General features: G+C 42.8%; 1 protein-coding gene across 1 annotated transcript in view; it reads right to left on the reverse strand.

Annotated features, from left to right (window-relative positions):
• The window catches only part of NELL1 (neural EGFL like 1), a 784,769-nt gene that overhangs the window by 52,955 nt on the left and 707,026 nt on the right, over positions 1–24,788 (reverse strand). The window contains exon 17 of the mRNA XM_075325359.1: positions 9,136–9,276. Within this exon, the coding sequence (XP_075181474.1) occupies positions 9,136–9,276 (141 nt within the window). The remainder of the gene's footprint in view (positions 1–9,135; positions 9,277–24,788) is intronic.

A 24,788-nucleotide genomic window follows, 5' to 3' on the forward strand; every position in this document is an offset into this window, starting at 1 on the left:
AAAATGTGATGGATTGTTTGATCCGGGGAGTGTTTTTTTTTTTTTTCCCGCCAATAACTGTTTCCTTTTTATCTTTATAAGGCTGCATGTAATTTCATGGTAGATGGCAGCATTGCAAATAAGTTCTAAGAAGAGAGTAAATCCACTGCATAAAGCAATGTGTATATATAGTATATACACACAATGTATATACAGTATATACACACATACAATGTATATATCATATACACATACAATGTATATATAGTATATACACACATACAATGTATATATCGTATACACATACAATGTATATATAGTATATACACACACATACAATGTATATATAGTATATACACACATACAATGTATATATCATATACACATACAATGTATATATAGTATATACACACATACAATGTATATATAGTATATACACACATACAATGTATATATCGTATACACACACAATGTATATATAGTATACACATACAATGTATATATAGTATATACACACATACAAAGTATATAAAGTATATACACACATACAATGTATATATAGTATACACATACAATGTATATATCGTATACACATACAATGTATATATAGTATATACACACATACAATGTATATATAGTATACACATACAATGTATATATAGTATATACACACATACAATGTATATATAGTATACACATACAATGTATATATCGTATACACATACAATGTATATATAGTATATACACACATACAAAGTATATATAGTATACACACATACAAAGTATATATAGTATACACATACAATGTATATATAGTATATACACACACATACAATGTATATATATATATATATATAGTATATACACACATACAAAGTATATAAAGTATATACACACATTGTATATATAATCTGTATAAACACACAATGTACTGTATATATAGTATGTATAAACACACAATGTATATATAGTATAGACACACAATGTATATATAGTATATACACACATACAATGTATATATCGTATACACATACAATGTATATGTAGTATATACACACATACAATGTATATATAGTATACACATACAATGTATATATCGTATACACATACAATGTATATATAGTATATACACACATACAATGTATATATAGTATACACATACAATGTATATATAGTATATACACACACATACAATGTATATACAGTATATACACACATACAATGTATATATCATATACACATACAATGTATATATAGTATATACACACATACAATGTATATATAGTATACACATACAATGTATATATAGTATACACATACAATGTATATATAGTATATACACACATACAAAGTATATAAAGTATATACACACAATGTGTATATATAATATGTATAAACACACAATGTACTGTATATATAGTATGTATAAACACAATGTATATATAGTATAGACACACAATGTATATATAGTATATACACACATACAATGTATATATCGTATACACATACAATGTATATATATAGTATATACACACATACAATGTATATATAGTATACACATACAATGTATATATAGTATATACACACATACAATGTATATATAGTATACACATACAATGTATATATAGTATATACACACATACAATGTATATATAGTATACACATACAATGTATATATAGTATATACACACATACAATGTATATATCGTATACACATACCATGTATATATAGTATATACACACATACAATGTATATATAGTATATACACACAATGTGTGTGTGTATATATATATATATATATATATATATATATATAGTATATACACATACAAAGTATATAAAGTATATACACACAATGTATATATAATATGTATAAACACACAATGTATATATAGTATAGACACACAATGTATATATAGTATAGACACACTATGTATATATAGTATAGACACACTATGTATATATAGTATAGACACACTATGTATATATAGTATAGACACACAATGTATATATAGTATAGACACACAATGTATATATAGTATAGACACACAATGTATATATAGTATAGACACACAATGTATATATAGTATAGACACACAATGTATATATAGTATAGACACACACTGTATATATAGTATAGACACACAATGTATATATTTTATGTATAGACACACAATGTATATATAGTATAGACACACAATGTATATATAGTATAGACACACAATGTATATATAGTATAGACACACAATGTATATATAGTATAGACACACAATGTATATATTTTATGTATAGACACACAATGTATATATAGTATAGACACACAATGTATATATTTTATGCATAAACACACAATGTATATTGTTAAGGCCCCACCCCTTCTGGTCACATGGGTATGACCTCACACAGGTCCTGCTAGTCAAAAGTTAAATCGATGGTATAGTACTTATGCTAATTCTAACAGGGGTAGGGGATAAGTACTATACAACCGATTTTAACTTTTGACTAGCAGGACCTGTGTGAGGTCATACCCATGTGACCAGAAGGGGTGGGGCCTCAGCCAACAAAGCTGATACCAGGAATACCATTTTTCTGTTTGAGGCCCCGCCCCTTCTGCTCACATGGGTATGACATCAGCACAGGTCCTGCTAGTGAAAGTTAAATCGGTTGTATAATACTCATCCCCTTCTCCTGTTATAATTAGCATAAGTATGAATACCCCCCAGATATTATCTGATCCTCAGCTGCTGTCACTCAAGAAGCTGCAGATTTTATAAACTTTACTTTCTTGGATTTCAAAACCTAAACATCCGAGCTGAGACCTACAGGTATGTATAGAATCAGCCTGATAGTGCCAGTATAGCTCTGTATGTATAGAATCAGCCTGATAGTGCCAGTATAGCACTGTATGTATAGAATCAGCCTGATAGTGCCAGTATAGCACTGTATGTGGAGAATCAGCCTGATAGTGCCAGTATAGCACTGTATGTATAGAATCAGCCTGATAGTGCCAGTATAGCACTGTATGTATAGAATCAGCCTGATAGTGCCAGTATAGCTCTGTATGTATAGAATCAGCCTGATAGTGCCAGTATAGCACTGTATGTGGAGAATCAGCCTGATAGTGCCAGTATAGCACTGTATGTATAGAATCAGCCTGATAGTGCCAGTATAGCACTGTATGTATAGAATCAGCCTGATAGTGCCAGTATAGCTCTGTATGTATAGAATCAGCCTGATAGTGCCAGTATAGCACTGTATGTATAGAATCAGCCTGATAGTGCCAGTATAGCACTGTATGTGGAGAATCAGCCTGATAGTGCCAGTATAGCACTGTATGTATAGAATCAGCCTGATAGTGCCAGTATAGCTCTGTATGTATAGAATCAGCCTGATAGTGCCAGTATAGCACTGTATGTATAGAATCAGCCTGATAGTGCCAGTATAGCACTGTATGTGGAGAATCAGCCTGATAGTGCCAGTATAGCACTGTATGTGGAGAATCAGCCTGATAGTGCCAGTATAGCACTGTATGTGGAGAATCAGCCTGATAGTGCCAGTATAGCACTGTATGTAGAGAATCAGCCTGATAGCGCCAGTATAGCACTGTATGTATAGAATCAGCCTGATAGTGCCAGTATAGCACTGTATGTATAGAATCAGCCTGATAGTGCCAGTATAGCACTGTATGTATAGAATCAGCCTGATAGTGCCAGTATAGCACTGTATGTATAGAATCAGCCTGATAGTGCCAGTATAGCACTGTATGTATAGAATCAGCCTGATAGTGCCAGTATAGCACTGGCTATAGGTTATATATGAAAATCCTGGTGATTGGTGCCCTTTAAGTGAGTTAATATTAGAATTCTGCTAAAAACGGAGACGTACAGAGTGCAACTGTCTCCTTTTTGTTACTATGTTTCATATTCCGTTTGCACCTGTTCACATTAGAAGGATAGACTGTGCCATCAGTCTTTTTCTTAGATTACTGAACGGAGGAGTATGCAGTGTTGGTTTAGTGCTAATGCTGCATCATGGTTTTCCCTCGCCCCCACGCCCATCCCACCGGCTGTGCACAGAACTGCAGCACCACTCCATATTGGTCTGCACAGTGATGGGGCCAACGTGTACACAACCAAGGGTTGCAGCCCCCTCACTCTCATGAATGGTGGTGATTTGTTCCCAAATGTTGGAGTATTGCCAGAATATGTCATCACTTTATAAGATAATATCCCTTTAAATAGGTGCCAGACGCCATCCCTTTATCATTTCCCCCAGTATAGGAATGATTTATAAAGATGCATCCTGGGACATACTAACAATCCAGATCATCTTTACATAAAATTCTCTATGACATTGTTCCTCTGTTATCCCTCATGGAAATTTCTGACTAAATTGGGCTTTACTATTCCTCCTGTCGTTAGGGAGTGTCCCTACACAATTTGGCATTTGGATGGACGCTTTTCAAGCAATGTGGCTCATTTTCAAATGTATTTCCAGGAGGAAAAACAGAGGAATGGCAGCACAGTTCTGAGAAAGCACTGAACCATGAAAGTCCACGGCTAGCGAGTTGCAGGTAACTTGTGACCAGAGACAAAAAAATCCAATGCATTTGGGAACATTTGCCACCGTACATCACAGACCGCAATGCAACAATATCATAATACAAAATGCAAGAAAGACAAAGTAATAATCACAGAAGTGGAAACAAAAGACACCAGAACGTCATTAATATTCAGCACGGAACTCGCATTATTTCACAGAAAAATGATACAGGAAATTTCCGGCTGTAATCCAATAAGGCATGCAAGAAATCCTGAAAAATGTCTGCGGCACCAGCCACGATTTTCCATGAAATTAGGCCTGAGTGTATTAGAATTAATTATTCCGTAGACGGATGGTGTCGTTTTGATGGGGAAACGTTGGGTGGATATTCGAGGAAGAGGAACTAATCTAACCTGAGCCTATAGAGTCATCCATAACTGAGAGTCATTCACCGGAGCGCGGGATGGGCCAGAAATGTCTGACAGACGAGCGTCGCACCTATTGGACTTATGTGGAAAGCAGGGGCGTAAAATGTTTGGCTATTTCTGTGAGTCCCATGGAAATCAATGGACACCCCATAATTTATTCTCCTCCTCAGTGCGGCAGCGTTCTCGTCAAAGAGGTAGGGGCACCATGACACTTTAGGAATCTGACAGCTCGATGCCCGGGAGGCACATATCGGACACTATTTGATCTCAGCCGTGTAGGTTTGACTTTTCAAAAGCCACCAACTGGGCGGCACAGTGGCTCAGTGGTTAGCACTGCAGTCTTGTGGTGGCTCAGTGGTTAGCACTGCAGTCTTGCAGCGCTGGGGTCCTGGGTTCTAGACCCACCAAGGACACCATCTGCAAGGAGTTTGTATGTTCTCCCCGTGTTTGCGTGGGTTTCCTCCCACACTCCAAAAACATACAGATGGGGAATTTAGATTGTGAGCCCCAATGGGGACAGTGTTCCCAATGTATGTAAAGCGCTGTGGAATTAATAGCACTATATAAACGAATAAATATTATTATTAACTAGTCAGACAGCCAGCCCCCCGCCTGCTGCTTGTGACGGGTTTCTCCCTGTACAAGCTGACTAGGAGAAACCTGTCACTCAAGGGGAGACCAGGTCCTGTCTGATTAGTCTCCATTGCGGCTTTTAGAGCATCAGCGTTTCAAAGTCAAACATGCAAGGCTGAAATCATACAGCCAGTGTCTGATACATGCTCCCCATTGGGCTTGTTCACACATTGAGTATTTGCAGCATTTAGTTTTTTGGGTTTTTTTTGTTTTTTTTTCATGGGTTTTACAGTCCAAGCATAATGAATGTAAAATCCAAAATCACATCCAACTGCTGCTTTTTTCCCCCTTTGTTTATAAACCATCAATGCGTATTTCAACTCTTCAGCATGTTAATACTTTCTGCGTTTTTGCAGTTTTTCACCCAATTAAATGAATGCATAAAAAAGCAGGAAAAAGGTGTGTAATGTGGGAAATGTTTTCTTCTGCCAGCACCTGGATTTTGTATGCAGAAAAAACACTCCCAAAAATGTCTGTCTTTCATTTAATATATGGGCACATTTATGGACACTGATAGACAATTAATTTAAAGGGGTATTCCCTTCTTGTAAATGTATAGGAGCCTATTGTGAATGGTGGATCCTGTGTTATCTACTGTATATAGAGGTGTAATCAAGCATAATAAAGGAGGAGGAGAAGGTGTGCTGTGATATCACCTATTGTGAATGGTCGATCCTGTGTTATCAATCATTGTACAGGAGTAGGAAAAGGTGCGCTATGATATCACCTATTGTGTATGATGGGTCCTGTGTTAGCTACTGTATATAGAGGTGTAATCAAGCATTATACAGGAGGAGGAGAAGGTGTGCTGTGATATCACCTATTGTGAATGGTAGATCCTGTGTTATCAATCATTGTACAGGAGGAGGAGAAGGTGAGCTATGATATCACCTATTGTGTATGATGGGTCCTGTGTTAGCTACTGTATATAGAGGTGTAATCAAGCATTATACAGGAGGAGGAGAAGGTGCGCTGTGACATTATCCATTGTGAGTGGTAGATCCTGTTATCTACTGTATATAGAGGTGTTATCAGTCATTGTACAGGTGGAGGTGAGCTGTGACATCACGTATTGTGAATGGTGGATCCTCTGTTATCTACTGTATATAGAAGTATTAGGCATTGTACAAGTGGAGGAGGTGAGCTGTGACATCACCTATTGTGAATGGTGGATCCTGTGTTATTTAATGTATACAGAGGTGTTATCAATTATTGTACAGGAGGAGGAGGAGGAGGAGTTGAGCTGTGACATCTCCTATTGTGAGACGTGGATCCTGTTATCTATTATATACAGTCATGGTCGAAAGTGTTGGACCCTTAAAATTGTTACAGAAAAATAAGCATGTCTCCCAGAATATATTTGCAGTTACACGTTTATTTCATGTATGTATTGGAACAACACAAAAAATCAGAGCAACAAGGCAAATTGGACAGAATTTCACACAAACATCCAAAAATGGCTGGACAAAACTGTTGTCCCCCTCATGTTATAATATTTGGCTGCACCTTTTACACTTTGGAATAAATGAGTGCAATCCATCGCCTCCTATACCCGTCCACAAGCTTCTTCCTCCTCTCACCTGGAATTTCGGACTCTTCTTTATAAACGTCTCCAGGTCTCTCATTTGAAGGCGTCTTCTCTTCTCCCAACAGCAATTTTCAGATCTCTCCGCATGTGTCAATGGGATTTAGATCCGGACTCATTGCTGCCACTGCACATCTTTCCGGCACTTTGTTTCCATCCATTTCTGGGGGCTTCTTGAAGTGTTTGGGGTCATTCTCCTGCTGGAGACCCATGACCTAGGACTATACCCAGCTGTCTGACAATGGGCACTACATTGCCACCCAACATCCTTTTGGTAATCTTCAGATTTCATGATGTCTTGCACACAGTCAGGGTATCCAGTGCCAAAGGCAGCAGAACAACCCCAAAACATCAGAGCCTCCACCATATGTGACTGTGGGTACTGTGTTCTTTTCTTTGGAGACCTTATTCTGTTTTCGGTAGACAGTAGAATGAAGTGCTTTACCAAAAAGCTCTATCTTGATCTCATCTGTCGACAAGATGCTTTCCCAGAAGGATTTTGGTTATTCACATACATTTTGGCAAACTGAAGTCTAGCTTTTTTATGTCTATGTGTCAGCAGTGGGGTCCTCCTGGGTCTCTAATCTTTAGATTTCATGATGTCTTGCACATAGTCAGGGCACCAGAACAACACCAAAACATGTCAGTACCTACAGTCAATCATGGTGGAGGTTCAATATTCTTTCCTTTTAAAGGCCTCATTCCGTTTTTAGTAAACTGCAGTCTAGATTTTTTATGTCTCTGTGTCAGCTGTGGGGTCCTACTTCATTTAGATGTGGAAGGATAGTTTGCGCTGACACTGATGCCCCCTGAGCCTGCAGGACAGCTTGAATTTCTTTGGAATTTGATTGGGACTTATCCACTATCCAGACTATCCTACAGTGCAAACTTTCATTTTTTTCTGCCATCCACATCAAGGGAGATTAGCTACAGTGCTATAGGTTGTAAACTTGATTACATTGTGCACTGTGGACAAAGGAACATCAAGCTCTCTGGAGATTGGAGAGAGAGACACCAGGAGTGCTTTTACACGATTTTCAACATTCAGAGTCCTGCACTGGAATCCGTTGCGTAACGCATGACGACGGAATCCAGCACCATAATAGACATTCATTATGCCTCTTAACAGATTCCGACGGAATCCTGTGGAGTGTTTTTTTCACAGCAACCAAAAACGTTACATTGCGCATTCCTCCCGCCCGATAGTCAGTCAGTAAACGACTGATGCGCCGCAGGGCGGATGCAACGCGAGATCTTCAGTTGCAATCAGCCCTTAAAAGAAGTCTGAGGAATAAACAGATTCCTGCAAAATATTTTGCCGATTTCCGTAAATCCTCAAGGTGACAGATTGCAACTGATGCAAAACAACGCAAGTGTGAAGCAGCCTTATTGTGGCACACAGAGACACACAATGCAAAGATTGAGTCAACTTCTCCCCTTTTTATCGGGTTTCAGGTGTGATTTTCATATTGCCCAAAATTGTTACTTGCAACAGGTGAGTTAAAGCGAGCATCACCTGCTTGAAGCAGCAGTTTTTTACCCACAATTCTGGAAAGGTGCCAACAATTTTAGCCAATTTTTTCTAATTTGCCTTTTTTCGTCAGTGTTTTGTATATTTCCAATGCACACATAGGGAATAAACATGTGTAGAACAAAACATGTCATTGCAATTATTTTCTGGGAGAAATACTTCATTTTCAGGAACAATTTCAAGAGTGCCAACACGTTCGGCCATGATTTTGTGTCTATGAGTATAAGGAGAAAGCACTAGGCCTAGTGGCCGGTTTGAAAATTGCAAGATATCTCAATCATAGAAATAGTAATATGGAAAATGTAAAAAAAAATACACAAATTTAAAAAAAATACATGAAACATTTTAGACTTATCATAGGCTGTTACCATGCAGAAGAGAGAAGATAGGAGAAGAAAAAGATAAAAAATAGTTGACTTGAGTGAGGTTCGCTTACCAACACAGGACTCCCCAGTAATGGAGTAGGTCCCATTGTCATGGAAGCCGCTTCTGCACTCACAGTGGTACCATCCCGGAAGGTTAGCACAGCGGGAATGGTTGTGACACTGAATGATCCCTTCTGCACACTCATCAATATCTGCCTCAGAGAAAAAAACACAAGCCAGCCGGAAATTAATTTCCTTTGACACTACAAAGAACAAAGCATTTTTCTTTCATCCGTCACTTTAGGAGTTGATCCCATAGAAACATCAGGTGACGGATATAATTAGTTACTTAAACGATGGAGATATGTAAAGTTTTAAAAAAAAATTTTGCAATTTTTTTTTCTTGCCTGGTGAAATACTAGAGATGAGCTGGAGGGCAATTCATTACCATTAATTACTAGAAGGTCGATACTCAGATCATTTATTTTTCCTCTCCAAGTGCCTAGTCTTGTGCCGCGAGGAATTTCAGCTATGAAAACCTTGTTAGTGAGGGCTCCAGCGGCCACACAGAATAATATAGTGACTACCAGTGTCACCTTGTGATAATACAGCAGAATATGGCAATGTTATTTCGTAGCCGACCACAATCCCTATTCTTCAGGGACAGATCCAAAATTTTTTTTTCTTCACATTTAGAGAACCATTCCCATCAAAGTTTTTAACCTCTTAATATATTGCAGTCATCATATTTATATAGAACTGTGTAATTACAATTGCTCATTTTGCCTTTCTACCCAGTTAATTCTTCTGTTTTCTATTAGGTCTATAACTTCATATGATTAAAAGCTGAATCCTACTAAGCTCTATGTAGAAACAGGATGTGTCTTTTTCCCTGTATGAGCCATTAGAACTACAAAATGTATTCAGTGACCAATATTTGTAGTTCTAATGATGACTCATACAGCACTTGTAATTACAAGTGCTCATTTTGCCCTTCTACCCAGTTAATTCTTCTGTTTTCCATTAGATCTATAACTTCATATGATTAAAAGCTGAATCCTACTAAGCTCTATGTAGAAACAGGATGTGTCTTTTCCCTGTATGAGCCATTAGAACTACAAAATGTATTCAGTGACCAATATTTGTAGTTCTAATGATGACTCATACAGCACTTGTAATTACAAGTGCTCATTTTGCCCTTCTACCCAGTTAATTCTTCTGTTTTCTATTAGGTCTATAACTTCATATGATTAAAAGCTGAATCCTACTAAGCTCTATGTAGAAACAGGATGTGTCTTTTTCCCTGTATGAGCCATTAGAACTACAAAATGTATTCAGTGACCAATATTTGTAGTTCTAATGATGACTCATACAGCACTTGTAATTACAAGTGCTCATTTTGCCCTTCTACCCAGTTAATTCTTCTGTTTTCTATTAGGTCTATAACTTCATATGATTAAAAGCTGAATCCTACTAAGCTCTATGTAGAAACAGGATGTGTCTTTTTCCCTGTATGAGCCATTAGAACTACAAAATGTATTCAGTGACCAATATTTGTAGTTCTAATGATGACTCATACAGCACTTGTAATTACAATTGCTCATTTTGCCTTTCTCCCAGTTAATTCTTCTGTTTTCCATTAGGTCTATGACTTGATATGATTAAAAGCAGACTAGCTGAATCCTTCCACTGAATTTACTTTGTAGTTCTAATGACTCATGCAGGGAAAAGAGACTTTCTGTTTCTACATAGAGCTTAGAAGGATTCAGCTAGTCTTTTTTAACCACGTGAAGTGGTAGACCTAATGGAAAACAGAAGAATTATGACTCGGTGGTTAAAAACAGACTAGCTGAATTCTTCTAAGCTCTTTGTAGAAACAGGAAGTCTCTTTTCCCTGAATGAGTCAATAGAACAGCCAAGTGTATTCAGTGACCTGTTTGTAGTTTTAAATGCGCTGTCACACACACAGATAAATCTTTGGCAGATCTGTGGTTACAGTGAAATCATAGACATATTGTTCCATTTGTACACAGCCACAAACCTGGCACTGATTGTCCACAATTTCACTGCAACCACAGATCAACCACAGATCTGCCACAGATTTATCTGTGTGTGAGACAGGGCCTTAATGATGACTCATGCAGGGAAAATAGACTTTCTGTTTGTACATAGAGCTCAGGATTCAGCTAGTCTGTTTTTATCCACGCAAAGTCATAATTCTTCTGTTTTCCATTAGGTCTACAATTTCACGTGGTTAAAAAAAGACTAGCTGAATCCTTCCAAGCTCTATGTAGAAAAAAAAGGTCTTTTTTTTCCCTGCATGGGTCATCATTAGAACTAGAAATATAGGTCACTGAATCTTCTTTGTAGTTCTAATGACTCATGGAGGGAAAAGAGACATCCTGTTACTACATAGAGCTTAGAAGGATTCAGCTAGTCTGTTTTTAACCACGTGAAGTCGTACATGGAATGTACCTAATGGAAAACAGAAGAATTATAACTCCATGTGGTTAAAAATAGACTAGCTGAATCTTTCAAAGCTCTATGTAGAAACAGGAAGTCTCTTTTCCCTGCATGAATCATCATTAGAACTACAAAACATATTCAGTGACCTTAATTTGTAATTCTAATTATGACTCATGCATGGGAAAGGAGACATTTTGTATCTATATAGAGCTTAGAAGGATATCAGTTAGGCTGCTTTTAACTATGTGAAGTCATAGACCTAATGGAAAACAGAAGAATTTACTGGGCAGAAGGGCAAAATGGGCAACTGTAAGTACACAGTACTATATCATATGATAATTGCAGTATAGTTAAAGGATACAAACTCAAGATAGGAGTGCTTGTTTAATCAGTTCCACAAAAATATCCATTCATAACAGCAACCGAATATTACTCAGGTTAAAAACAAACAACAATATTGCAAGATTGTATTCAATATATATATATATATATATATATATGATGGGGAAGTAGTGCTGGGTGCTTCTCTGAGACAGAATTGAGTATGACCCAAAAATGTCATTGCACTTTGAACCTATAACACACCACTCATGGATAAGAGCGGATTTGTTCCTACTCCAAGACAACTCCCTTTAAAATGCACCATTAAATGAATGACCACGTAACAGTCCACGTGCACCCTGGAGGTTATGAATGGAGACGTGCATCTGGGTTTCCAATTTAGTCACTTTATATCATTGATTAAAAAGGATGTTTCACCAAATCAAGAGCGTCTAATTGTTGCCCCCCCCTTTTTTTTATTCTGTCATATGGGTCCAGAGATATAAGCACTTTTTATTTAGTGCAAATTTTTCCAGTATTTTCAAAGGGGGTGTGGTTCCCAGATACTCTGGGGGTGTGTCTTTACACCGTTTTCCATAATTAGCCTTTAACCACGCCCCCTATGGAAACGGTAAAAAAAAAAAATAGCGCTAAGTAAAAAGGGCCACATCTCTGAAACCACATAGCGAATTTTAAAAAAGAAAAAAAATGGAATACTCAGGGGAACAGCGGGAATAAAAGAAGAGCAAAAACTAGACACTTTTTTTTCTTGTAGGGGGTCCTCTTTAAAGTGGTTGTCTCACGAGTCTAATTAAAGCCTAATAAATCTGAGAGCTCCCCCTTGTGGTATTTGCAGGTAGCCAGAATTTTACAATGTGAATCTGTGGATTAGGAGCTCTGTACCCGAAAAATACCCTTCCGTTCCCTATATAATAAAAATAGTAAATATGGTAAGTGTGTATGGTGTGGGGGAGGGGGGGGTAATGGTTCAAATTTAGTATTTGTTGCCCTTTTCCGCCTCCATTTATTGGCATTTGCCGCTTTGTACAAACAGGACAGAAGCATGATGTGAAATGTAATGATATAGTGGCATGGAGGGGGAGTCGCAGTTAGTTTCCGCCGCCCTATACTTAATCTGCGGGGATACTTTGCAGCGCAGAGGTTTTTTTTTAAATATCCAATTAAATGGATTACAGATTACAGTAACAATAGTGAGCGGCAGTAATGTGCGGCGCGGCTTTTTGTGTATATAATATATAAATAATTGCCGTTCCCGCTGAGTGAATCTCAGCACATAACATACGAGGATGGAGAGAATTACACTGTATTCAGAGGCAGAAAACAATGGGAAAGTTGTGCCGCAACTCTGACTGCGAGACCTTCATAAGGACAAGGACGGCCACAGATTACGGCGACGTCGTACTGTGCCGGTGCCCCCCCACTGTCCACCCCCCCACTGTCTAACCACCTATGTCGGAGATTTACATTAATCTCATGAGTTATTAGGACAGGTCTGCTACATCGGATATGGAAGCTTCTGTCCGGATACAAGAGATGCTACATATGTGGCCGCGGACAGTCCGGAGCCAAAGAACAGTGTAGGGCGCTTCAGGGAAACGTTCCGCTGAGCAGGTTCCCCGTTGCGTCAGTGATGGCAGAGGACGGGGATCCTCCTGCTGTGTCTCCAGGATCAACTGTTATTTCCAGGGGAACCTCTCGGGAAGTGGCTAATTTGCCGCAGAGAAGACCACTCATTACAGGGCGCCAATGTAATCAATAAGTGACCCTGTAATTCAGCGATGCCACAAGATCTCTCTACAACCCTCTAGTAACACGGGACCCCCCTATTCACCTTCACACAGAACGTCTTGGAGAATATAGAATTTCTCACTGCCTCTGAATAAGTCATGTTTTTTGTATTCGTCCGTAGGTGTAAAGCACAACTGATGCACAAAAATACCGTATTTTCTGGATTGTAAGACGCACTTTTTTCCCACCCAAAATCGGGGTTAAAATGTGGGTGCATCTTATAAAATTGATATGGCTTCCTGGGCGGCGGTGGAGGAGTGGGGTCATAGGACGCGCTCGGGGGTGTCGTGGCAGGCGCCATTGATATACGGGCGGGCTGTGGGGGTGTCTCGGCGGTGGGTGCATTGAGCTGACTGCCGTCTCCATTGAATCACCCGCGGTTGACGAGATGGACTTTAAGAAAATTACGGCGCATGCAAAGATTGACATGATGGACGTCAAGAAAATGGTTGTGTAAGTCATATCTGCACACGCGCCGCCTCCACGGCCATTTTTTTTTTTTAAGTCCATCTCGTCAACCGTGGGCGATTCAATGGAGCCTACAGTCAACTCAATGCACCTGCCACTGAAACACCCCATCCTGCGACACCCCCACAGTCCGCCCGCCTGCAGATCAATGGCGCCCGCCTCGACACCCCCGAGCACGTCCTGTGACCCTGCCTCCTATGACCCAACTCCACCAGCGCCGCCCCGGTAAGCCATATCCGGGGAATTCAACGAAGCCCACAGTCAGCTCAATGGCGCCCGCAGTATCGCCAACCCTCTTGAGCTGCAACACGCCCCCATCGCCCTGCCTCCTGGGACCTTCCTGAGCCGCTCCCTCCTGGTGAGATATTATAAGACGGACTAAGATTATAAAACGGACTCTTATTTTAACATTAAACAATTTTTTTTCCTATTTTCCTTCTCTAAATTTGAGGTGCATCTTATAATTCGGTGCTTCTTATAAAACAAAAATTACAAAACAAAAGTCCTATTGGCCGGTAGTATGCAATAAATGGCTTTCTGACTCCAACCGGCATTGACCCAAATCTCCCTTGGCCCTTATTGTCTTCCTAACACTCCTCTATTAATTACAAAAAACATGACCCAACTCTAAAGGGGGTGTTACACACAGCGATATCATTAGCGAGTGTACCCATCCCCGTCGTTTGTGCGTCACGGGCAAGTCGCTGCCCGTGGCGCGCAAAATCGTTAGGAGCCGTCACACACACATACCTACCTAGCGACGTCGCTGTGTCCGGCGAACCACCTCCTATCTAAGGGGGCAGTTCATGCGGCGTCACTAAGCGGCCACCCAATAGAAGCAGAGGGGCGGAGATGAGTGGCCGGAACATCCCGCCCACCTCCTTCCTTCCTCATTGCCGGCGGCCGCAGGTAAGCTGTAGTTCGTCGTTCCCGAGGTGTCACACGTAGCGATGTGCGCTGCCTCGGGAACGACGAACGACCTGCAACCTCAACAATCAACGATTTTTTTGAAAAGGAACGACGTGTCAACGATGGACGATAAGGTGAGTATTTTCCATCATTAACGGTCGCTCGTTGGTGTCACACGCAACGATGTCGCTAACGATGCCGGATGTGCGTCACGGAATCCATGACCCCGGCGACATATCGTTAGATAAGGCCCCGTTACACGCAACGACATAAGACCCGGCTGCCGCCTTCCTTTCCATGCTATGACCTGTATAAATATACCCCAGCCCTAAGACAACTTGTAACGGAGAATGTTGGAAATCTTGTTATCAAAGTAACATTTTGGGCAAAACTGAGCACCTGAGGGGCAGATTTAAAAAACACCAATAGGAGAATCTCTTTGTAAAGCTCCGCCCCTGAGGATTCAACACAAAGTGTAACAATGTATCAGCTTCACCAGTAATGTTCCAATACGTTTTAGCCAGAAGGATTCTGAAGTTAGTGTTTTTCTCTTCATCTGGAGTCACTGTAAATCTATATATATAATTGCCTTATTCTGTCTGTCTGTCTGTCTGTCATGCTCCAAAATTGTGTCCTTACGGTGACACAAAGCTGATTGGCCGCTGGGCTCGCCATGGCCCCGCCCCCCCCACACGGATTGGCCGCTCGCCCAGGCTGCGCCCCCACACGGATTGGCCAGCCGCTCGCACAGGCTCCGCCCCCCCCCCCACAGATTGGCCTCTCGCCCCGGCACCCTGCAGGCATTGGCAATTCGGCCACGCCACGCCCCCGCCCCCCTCACGCAATGCACGCTAGCTCTGGCCCCGCCCCCTCCCCCCCCCGCGCATTCCCCGAACTGACACGGCTGTCACGGAGCCACGATTCCCAGGTGAGTACTGTTACCCCCCCCCCCCCCCACCCCGGAGCCCACATCAGCGTACGCCACCAACCCAGCCGACACTTACCCTCGCATTGCTGGCTTTGCCGCCGTATGCTGGTGTGGGCTCCCGTGCGAGCGGGGGACGGGATACGTTGGTAACCATGCTAGCATAGTTACCAGCACATCAAGGTCCTGCAGCGGCGGAAGATCAACACGCACACACAACAGCACACACACACACATACACACACATCAGATCACACTCACTCTCACACACACCTCACACACACCTCACACACACCTCACATCGCATCCACACACTCACAGCATCCGGTGATATCGCTTGCTTCTCGGCCTCGATACTGTGCTGTTGTGACCTTCCAGGACCTGCCGGAGGATCACATGGCCAGAAGCATGTGGTATCTCCGGATGTTGTGAGTATGAGCGCGTATGTGCGATTTCGTCAGTGTCTGTGTGTGTGAGTGTATGCGATCGGGTGTGTGTGAGTGTATGCGATCGGGTGTGTGTGAGTGTATGCGATCGGGTGTGTGTGAGTGTATGCGAACGGGTGTGTGTGAGTGTATGCAATCGGGTGTGTGTGAGTGTCGGGATCGGGTGTGTGTGAGTGTATGCGATCGGGTGTGTGTGAGTGTATGCGATCGGGTGTTTGAGTGTCGGCAGAGGAGCACGGCGTGCTGGAGGAGGCTGGGAGCAGAGAGGCTGATCTTGGGGAAGGCTGGGAGAGGGAGACTGGGAGGGGAAGGCTGATGCTGAAAGAGGCTGGGAGGAGAGCGGCTGATCCTGGGGAAGGCTGGGAAGGGGAGGCTGATGCTGAGGGAGGCTGGAAAGAGAGAGGCTGATGCTGGGGGAGGCTGGAAGGAGAGAGGCTGAGGCTGGAAGGAGAGAGGCTGATGCTGGGGAAGGCTGATGCTGAGGGAGGCTGGGAGGGGAAAGCTGATGCTGGGGAAGGCTGGGAGGACGGAGGCTGGGAGGAGAGAGGCTGATCCTGGGGAAGGCTGGGAGAGGGAGGCTGATGCTGGGGGAGGCTGGAAGGAGAGAGGCTGATGCTGGGGGAGGCTGGAAGGAGAGAGGCTGATGCTGGGGGAGGCTGGGAAGAGAGAGAGGCTGATGCTGGGGTAGGCTGGGAGGAGAGAGGCTGATGCTAGGGACAGAGAGGAGAGGCTGATGCTGGGAGGAGAGAGGCTGATGCTGGGATGAGAGAGGCTGAGCATGGCGGATGGACCACGTTTGGGAGTGCGCAGCATGGCGGATGGAGCACGTTTGGGAGTGCGCAGCATGGCGGATGGAGCACGTTTGGGAGTGCGCAGCATGACGGATGGAGCACGTTTGGGAGTGCGCAGCATGGTGGATGGAGCACGTTTGGGAGTGCGCAGCATGGCGGGTGGAGCACGTTTGGGAGTGCGCAGCATGGCGGATGGAGCACGTTTGGGAGTGCGCAGCATGGCGGATGGAGCATGATGGGGGTTGCGCAGCATGGCGGATGGAGCACGTTTGGGAGTGCGCAGCATGGCGGATGGAGCACGTTTGGGAGTGCGCAGCATGGCGGATAGAGCACGATGGGGAGTGCGCAGCATGGCGGATGGAGCACGTTTGGGAGTGCGCAGCATGGGGGATGCAGCACGATGGGGAGTGCGCAGTATGGCGGATGGAGCACGTTTGGGAGTGCGCAGCATGGCGGATAGAGCACGATGGGGAGTGCGCAGCATGGGGGATGCAGCACGATGGGGAGTGCGCTGCATGGGGGATGGAGCACGATGGGGGTTGCGCAGCATGGAGGATGGAGCACGATGGGAGGTGCACACCTCCCCCCAACACACACACACACGCGCACTGCACAACACACACACACTGGGAACCACAAACAGCGCCCTACACAGACACCCACACACACAGACAACGCTGCACACACACAACACCCAACACACAAACACCGCAGCACACACAAATATACGCACATACCGCACAACACACACATTGCTCAAAACATACCTCCCCCCAAAACACACCACACACACACAAACCGCACAACACACACAACGCTACAGACACACAGCGCTCCACAAACAACGCAACACACGCAACACACATACAACACCGCTCTCACCCCCCGCCACACCCAGAACATGTACAGCGCCCTACACAAACACTTGGTAACTACACACAACAACATCTATATATATATAACAAAAATCATACATGAACTACACAATACGTAAATTCTAGAATACCCGATGCGTAGAATCGGGCCACCTTCTAGTATACAATAATTGTCTTCTCTATTACTAACGCTGCACGCTCAGTTACTGGCAGTTTTCTCACTCAGTGATTCACCTCCTTGTATCTTTTTTGTTTTTTCCTTGGCTGAGGCCGGGTTGTTTCTTGCTTCTTTACATGAGTCAGCAGTTACCATAAATATTACTGTCATAATAAGCTGTGTAGCATGGCGGCACTTTAACAATGATCATAATAACCATGATTACTGCACTTATTCATCTTGTGATGGTAACTCTGGTATTGCACATTGTCATATTCCATTATATTTTACCATGGGAGTGATGAACTCAGGATGGACAAATTTATGGGGGCATTAAAGGGACTCTGTCAGCAGATTTCTGCAATCTAACCTGAACACAGCATGCTGCAAGTGTTAAAACAGAGACTTCAGCCCTGTGTCTGTTATTTCTGTGTATAAGGACAGAATCCAAGTTCTCTATTACCATCTGAGACCATGCACGTTTAAACGTTGCTTTTTTCTTTTGGGCATTTTAGGGTTAATCCCTTCCCTGGTTCAGCAGTAGACTTGCTCAGCTGTCATCAGTTGAGCACTTTCAGTCTGTATTTAATCCCTCTGCTTCCTGGAGATGTTGCTGGTTATTCAACTCAGTTTGGAGCTAGCCCTGGAGCAGAGAGGACGTGCTTGTTGCTGTCTGCTGTGGTTTGTCAATTATTGTCTGTTTTTGTTATTACCTCGACCCTTATACCTTTGGTTGTTCTCTGGTGTAGGTTTTAGGTGTGCATCAGGTTTTATTTTACCCATCTGTTTTTCATATTTGGTGGGGTTTTTGGCATTTCCGTCCTGGTCAATCCCCTGGGTCGTGTGGGTGGTAGGGACTTTGTCATCAAGGCCAGGTCGGGGCCTGGACCTCCCTACCTTTAAGGATACCTCCAAGTGTGAGGGTGAGCTTAGTGACCCCAGTCTTAGGGTCTGAATGGGGTTTTCTGTGTCCCCTGGCCATCTGTTACACACCTGTCCCTGACAGTTCTGTCTTTTTTTTGTTTTGTTAGCTTAACCCTCTTATCCTTAACATTAGTGGTTCTCAGCAGTGCATGAGTTGTAGTTTGACTCTGCCCCCTTCTGTGATTAGCAGCCTTTGTCTATGGAAATGTTCACTGAAAGCCTGACATAGGGCGGCACAGTGGCTCAGTGGTTAGCACTGCAGTCTTGCAGCGCTGGGGTCCTGGGTTCAAATCCCACCAAGGACACCATCTGCAAGGAGTTTGTATGTTCTCCCCGTGTTTGCGTGGGTTTCCTCCGGGTACTCCGGTTTCCTCCCACACTCCAAAGACCTACAAATAGGGAATTTAGATTTTGAGCCCCAATGGGGACAGTGTTCCTGATGTATGTATAGCGCTGAGGAATATGTTAGTGCTATATAAAAATAAAGATATATTAGATTTATTGATATAGGCAGGGGCAGCCCTCACAGCTCTGCTACATGCAAAATCTAAAATCTTTCACTGTGTCAGAATAGCTCCAGCCAGTAATCTAAGTGATACATCACTGAACTCAGGGCCTGTTTGCCTACATTATACTGCTCTCAGATGAGGTTGCAAAAACCTGCAGACATATTCCCTTTAAGGAAATGGGGGCAAATCCATGAAATGTTGTGATTTTTTTTTGCTAATTAATTGCTTGTACAGATGGAGTTTTTTTTTCTTTTGAGAAGTTCAAAAACAACATTTTTCATGTAGAAACCGGCTTAGGTATCGCTCCTTCTTTGGGAAGTTTTCAAAAGAGATTTTTTTTTCCTTAAGCATTCTTGCAGCCTTTTTGATTGGACTGTGCCCAGTTTAAGCCATTTCTATCAAGGTACACTTCCTAAAAGTGATATGTACTTTATTTTTCCACCAGACATTTTTTTTTTCCAAAAAACCTAAGCAGAAATTGGATCTTAGAATAAAAATACTTAAGTTTCCCATTTTCTTTTTCCAAGAAAGAAAAAAACTATTAAAAAGCCCTCTGTGTGCACAAGGGTTTGTTGTTGCCCATTCACTCCATTACTGTAGGGTTACAAAAGAAATTCACCAATATGGGATATACCAAGCTATATAATCACCTTCTCTTTGATGAGCTATGCTGACAAAATTGGGTCAAATTTTTGGAAAAACTTGAAAAATAATTTATAACTTGAGAATCTTCAACTAAACAGTATCGGACGTTACCAGTGAAACCTTTTCATCCTCCTGCCAAATTAGGACCATGACCGGCGTCAACAATCGGGCGAACGATCTGCTAAGCCACGACTATATTAATTCTTCGAGCTTTATCTCTAACCTTTCCTGACCAGGACAACCTACAGGTTGCGGTTGTCAATAGTCAATTTACAGAAACCTGCAATTCCCAACATCTTCATCTTTGAAAGCGGAAAAGGTTCCTCCAAGATAACAGCCTTGAGTTAATTTATCAACCTCCAAATTGGCCACTTTTCCTCTTTCCAGATGCTCGGAATTGAGCAGAGAGTTCAAAAGATCAACAAAACACTGGACTTCTTGGTGACCTATGGACGGATCCAACCTTACGAGTGGTGGTGGCCGTTGGACTTGGTGCTTTAGAATCCAGTAGTGCTTGTGTTGTCACTGGCGGACACAGACCGAAAAGGGCCAAGAACAGTATATGGGCCCTTTGCAGTCCAATAACTCTTAAAAATGCACAATTTCAACAGTTTTGGAGGTGAAAATGGGCCCCCTTAATGTGACCACATTGGTTACACCAATGATATGTCCGCCCCTACGTAATTGTATAAGCAGATACTGTATCCTTGGCTATGTACAGACTTCGTAATGAAATCAGAAAGTTGGTGTAACCTAAGGGTGAAGACTTCAAGATCTTTAAAAAGAGAAGGGGACAAGAGTACGTTCTCTTTAGGCACCAGGAATAGTGCTGGTAGTAGGTTTGCCAGGCTCCAAACCAGATGTCATGGACTACCAATATGGCTGGATCAGGGTCCTGCAAATCTCTTTGCTCTTCTCCGAATATCAGCTAACGCAAAGATGTCTGTAAAAGGAAAATACCCATTTCAAGCTGCTGCTACAGGTTTGATGACTCCTTCTGGTCCACAGCGCTGGGCAGGGGACTGGTTGGATGACTCCTTCTGCTCCACAGTGCAGGGCAGGGGACTGGTTGGATGATTCCTTCTGCTCCACAGTATTAGGCAGGGGACTGGTTGGATGATTCCTCCTGCTCCACAGCGCTGGGCAGGAGACTGGTTAGATGACTGCTTCTGCTCCACAGTGCAGGGCAGGGGACTGGTTGGATGACTCCTTCTGCTCCACAGCGCTGGGCAGGGGACTATTTGGTTGACTCCTTCTGCTCCACAGCAATGGCAGGGGACTGGTTGGATGACTCCTTCTGCTCCACAGCACTGGGCAGGGGACTGGTTGGATGACTTCTTCTGCTCCACAGCGCTGGGCAGGGGACTGGTTAGATGACTCCTTCTGCTCCACAGCACTGGGCAGGGGACTGGTTGGATGACTCCTTCTGCTCCACAGTGCAGGGCAGGGGACTGGTTGGATGACTCCTTCTGCTCCACAGTGCAGGGCAGGGGACTATTTGGTTGACTCCTTCTGCTCCACAGCAATGGCAGGGGACTGGTTGGATGACTCCTTCTGCTCCACAGCACTGGGCAGGGGACTGGTTAGATGACTCCTTCTGCTCCACAGCACTGGGTAGGGGACTGGTTGGATGACTCCTTCTGCTCCACAGTGCAGGGCAGGGGACTGGTTGGATGACTCCTTCTGCTCCACAGTGCAGGGCAGGGGACTGGTTGGATGACTCCTTCTGCTCCACAGTGCAGGGCAGGTGACTGGTTGGATGATTCCTTCTGCTCCACAGTGCTGGGCATGTGACTGGTTGGTTGACTCCTTCTGCTCCACAGTATTAGGCAGGGGACTGGTTGGATGATTCCTTCTGACCCACAGTGCTGTGCCGTGCATGTGACTGGTTGGATGACTTATTCTGCTCCACAGCGCCTGGCAGGGGACTGGTTGGATGACTCCTTTTGCTCCACAGCGCTGGGCAGGGGACAGGTTGGATGACTCCTTTTGCTCCACAGCGCTGGGCAGGGGACTGGTTGGATGACTCCTTTTGCTCCACAGCGCTGGGCAGGGGACTGGTTGGATGACTCCTTTTGCTCCACAGCGCTGGGCAGGGGACTGGTTGGATGACTCCTTTTGCTCCACAGCGCTGGGCAGGGGACTGGTTGGATGATTCCTTCTGCCCCACAGTGCTGTGCCGGGCATGTGACTGGTTGGATGACTCCTTCTGCTCCACAGCGCTGGGCAGGGGACTGGTTGGATGACTCCTTTTGCTCCACAGCGCTGGGTAGGGGACTGGTTGGATGACTCCTGCTCCACAGCAATGAGCAGGGGACTGGTTGGATGAGGTCACTTTGACATTACCCCCATGGATTGAGATCCTCTGTAATAAATATTAATAGCCTGTAGATTGGATGACCCAAACACACACTGGCTTATTGATAGGAGGACCCACCAAGGTTTCGGGTCACCCACATGTCTATGTCAGGGGGAAGATCTGCGCCTTCCTCAGCTACATTTTAAGCAAAATAAAACCTTGTGTTATTCTACAATTTAATAAACTTTCCCAGCATTCGTTCTTGTTTATCGATATTTCGGATATTTCATTCTGAAGAGCGAAGGTCGTGCCCTATTGATTAAACATCAGGCAGAGGGAGACCTTTCCCCCGTAAAACCATTGATTATATTTTGTAAGAAGAAGCCTTGAACCGGCTGGAAGAGTTTTAGTTTTTTTTCCTTTCCTGCAGAATTACCGGATTTCATTATTATTCCCTCTTGGAATCAGTTGTCGGCCTTGACAGACTCTTGTTTTGTTTATTAAATCTTCTCGGCGATGCTTTGTAAACAGCCCCTAATCTGGGATAACCCTGCCTGATTGCTGCTGGCACCTGACGGGCGACGCTCTCTCCGCTGCTGCATCAAGTGTCAGAGGATCGCACTTATAAACTGGCAAATTAATTTCACAATTAGCTTTGATGTAATTAAAAATGTTCTATTTACGCTTCTGAAAAAAATGCTGCAAGATTAGTGGATATGATCCAGACCCTACACCAACCGCACACAGATATTTACCAGAAGGTGCCCGGGTTATACTGGCGTGTCCATATCACTATATACAAGATTACTAGCTTATACCAGCTGTACATATATAATTATATACAGGAGATGCCCAGGTTATACCAGCTGTACATATATAATTATATACAGGAGATGCCCAGGTTATACCGGCTGTACATATATAATTATATACAGGAGATGCACAGGTTATACCGGCTGTACATATATAATTATATACAGGAGATGCCCAGGTTATACCGGCTGTACATATATAATTATATACAGGAGATGCACAGGTTATACCGGCTGTACATATATAATTATATACAGGAGATGCCCAGGTTATACTGGCAGTACATATATAATTATATACAGGAGATGCCCAGGTTATACCGGCTGTACACATATAATTATATACAGGAGATGCCCAGGTTATACCGGCTGTACATATATAATTATATACAGGAGATGCCCAGGTTATACCGGCTGTACATATATAATTATATACAGGAGATGCCCAGGTTATACCGGCTGTACATATATAATTATATACAGGAGATGCCCAGGTTATACCGGCTGTACATATATAATTATATACAGCAGATGCCCAGGTTATACCGGCTGTACATATATAATTATATACAGCAGATGCCCAGGTTATACCGGCTGTACATATATAATTATATACAGGAGATTCCCAGGTTATACCGGCTGTACATATATAATTATATACAGGAGATGCCCAGGTTATACCGGCTGTACATATATAATTATATACAGGAGATTCCCAGGTTATACCGGCTGTACATATATAATTATATACAGGAGATGCCCAGGTTATACCGGCTGTGCATATATAATTATATACAGGAGATACCCAGGTTATACCGGCTGTGCATATATAATTATGTACAGGAGATGCCCAGGTTATACCAGCTGTACATATATAATTATATACAGGAGATGCCCAGGTTATACCGGCTGTACATATATAATTATATACAGGAGATGCCCAGGTTATACCAGCTGTACATATATAATTATATACAGGAGATGCCCAGGTTATACCGGCTGTACATATATAATTATATACAGGAGATGCCCAGGTTATACCGGCTGTACATATATAATTATATACAGGAGATGCCCAGGTTATACCAGCTGTACATATATAATTATATACAGGAGATGCCCAGGTTATACCAGCTGTACATATATAATTATATACAGGAGATGCCCAGGTTATACCGGCTGTACATATATAATTATATACAGGAGATGCCCAGGTTATACCGGCTGTACATATATAATTATATACAGGAGATGCCCAGGTTATACCGGCTGTACATATATAATTATATACAGGAGATGCCCAGGTTATACCGGCTGTACATATATAATTATATACAGGAGATGCCCAGGTTATACCAACTGTACATA

Source organism: Anomaloglossus baeobatrachus, chromosome 10 (assembly GCF_048569485.1).
Source record: "Anomaloglossus baeobatrachus isolate aAnoBae1 chromosome 10, aAnoBae1.hap1, whole genome shotgun sequence".
NCBI classification, from domain to species: domain Eukaryota; kingdom Metazoa; phylum Chordata; class Amphibia; order Anura; family Aromobatidae; genus Anomaloglossus; species Anomaloglossus baeobatrachus.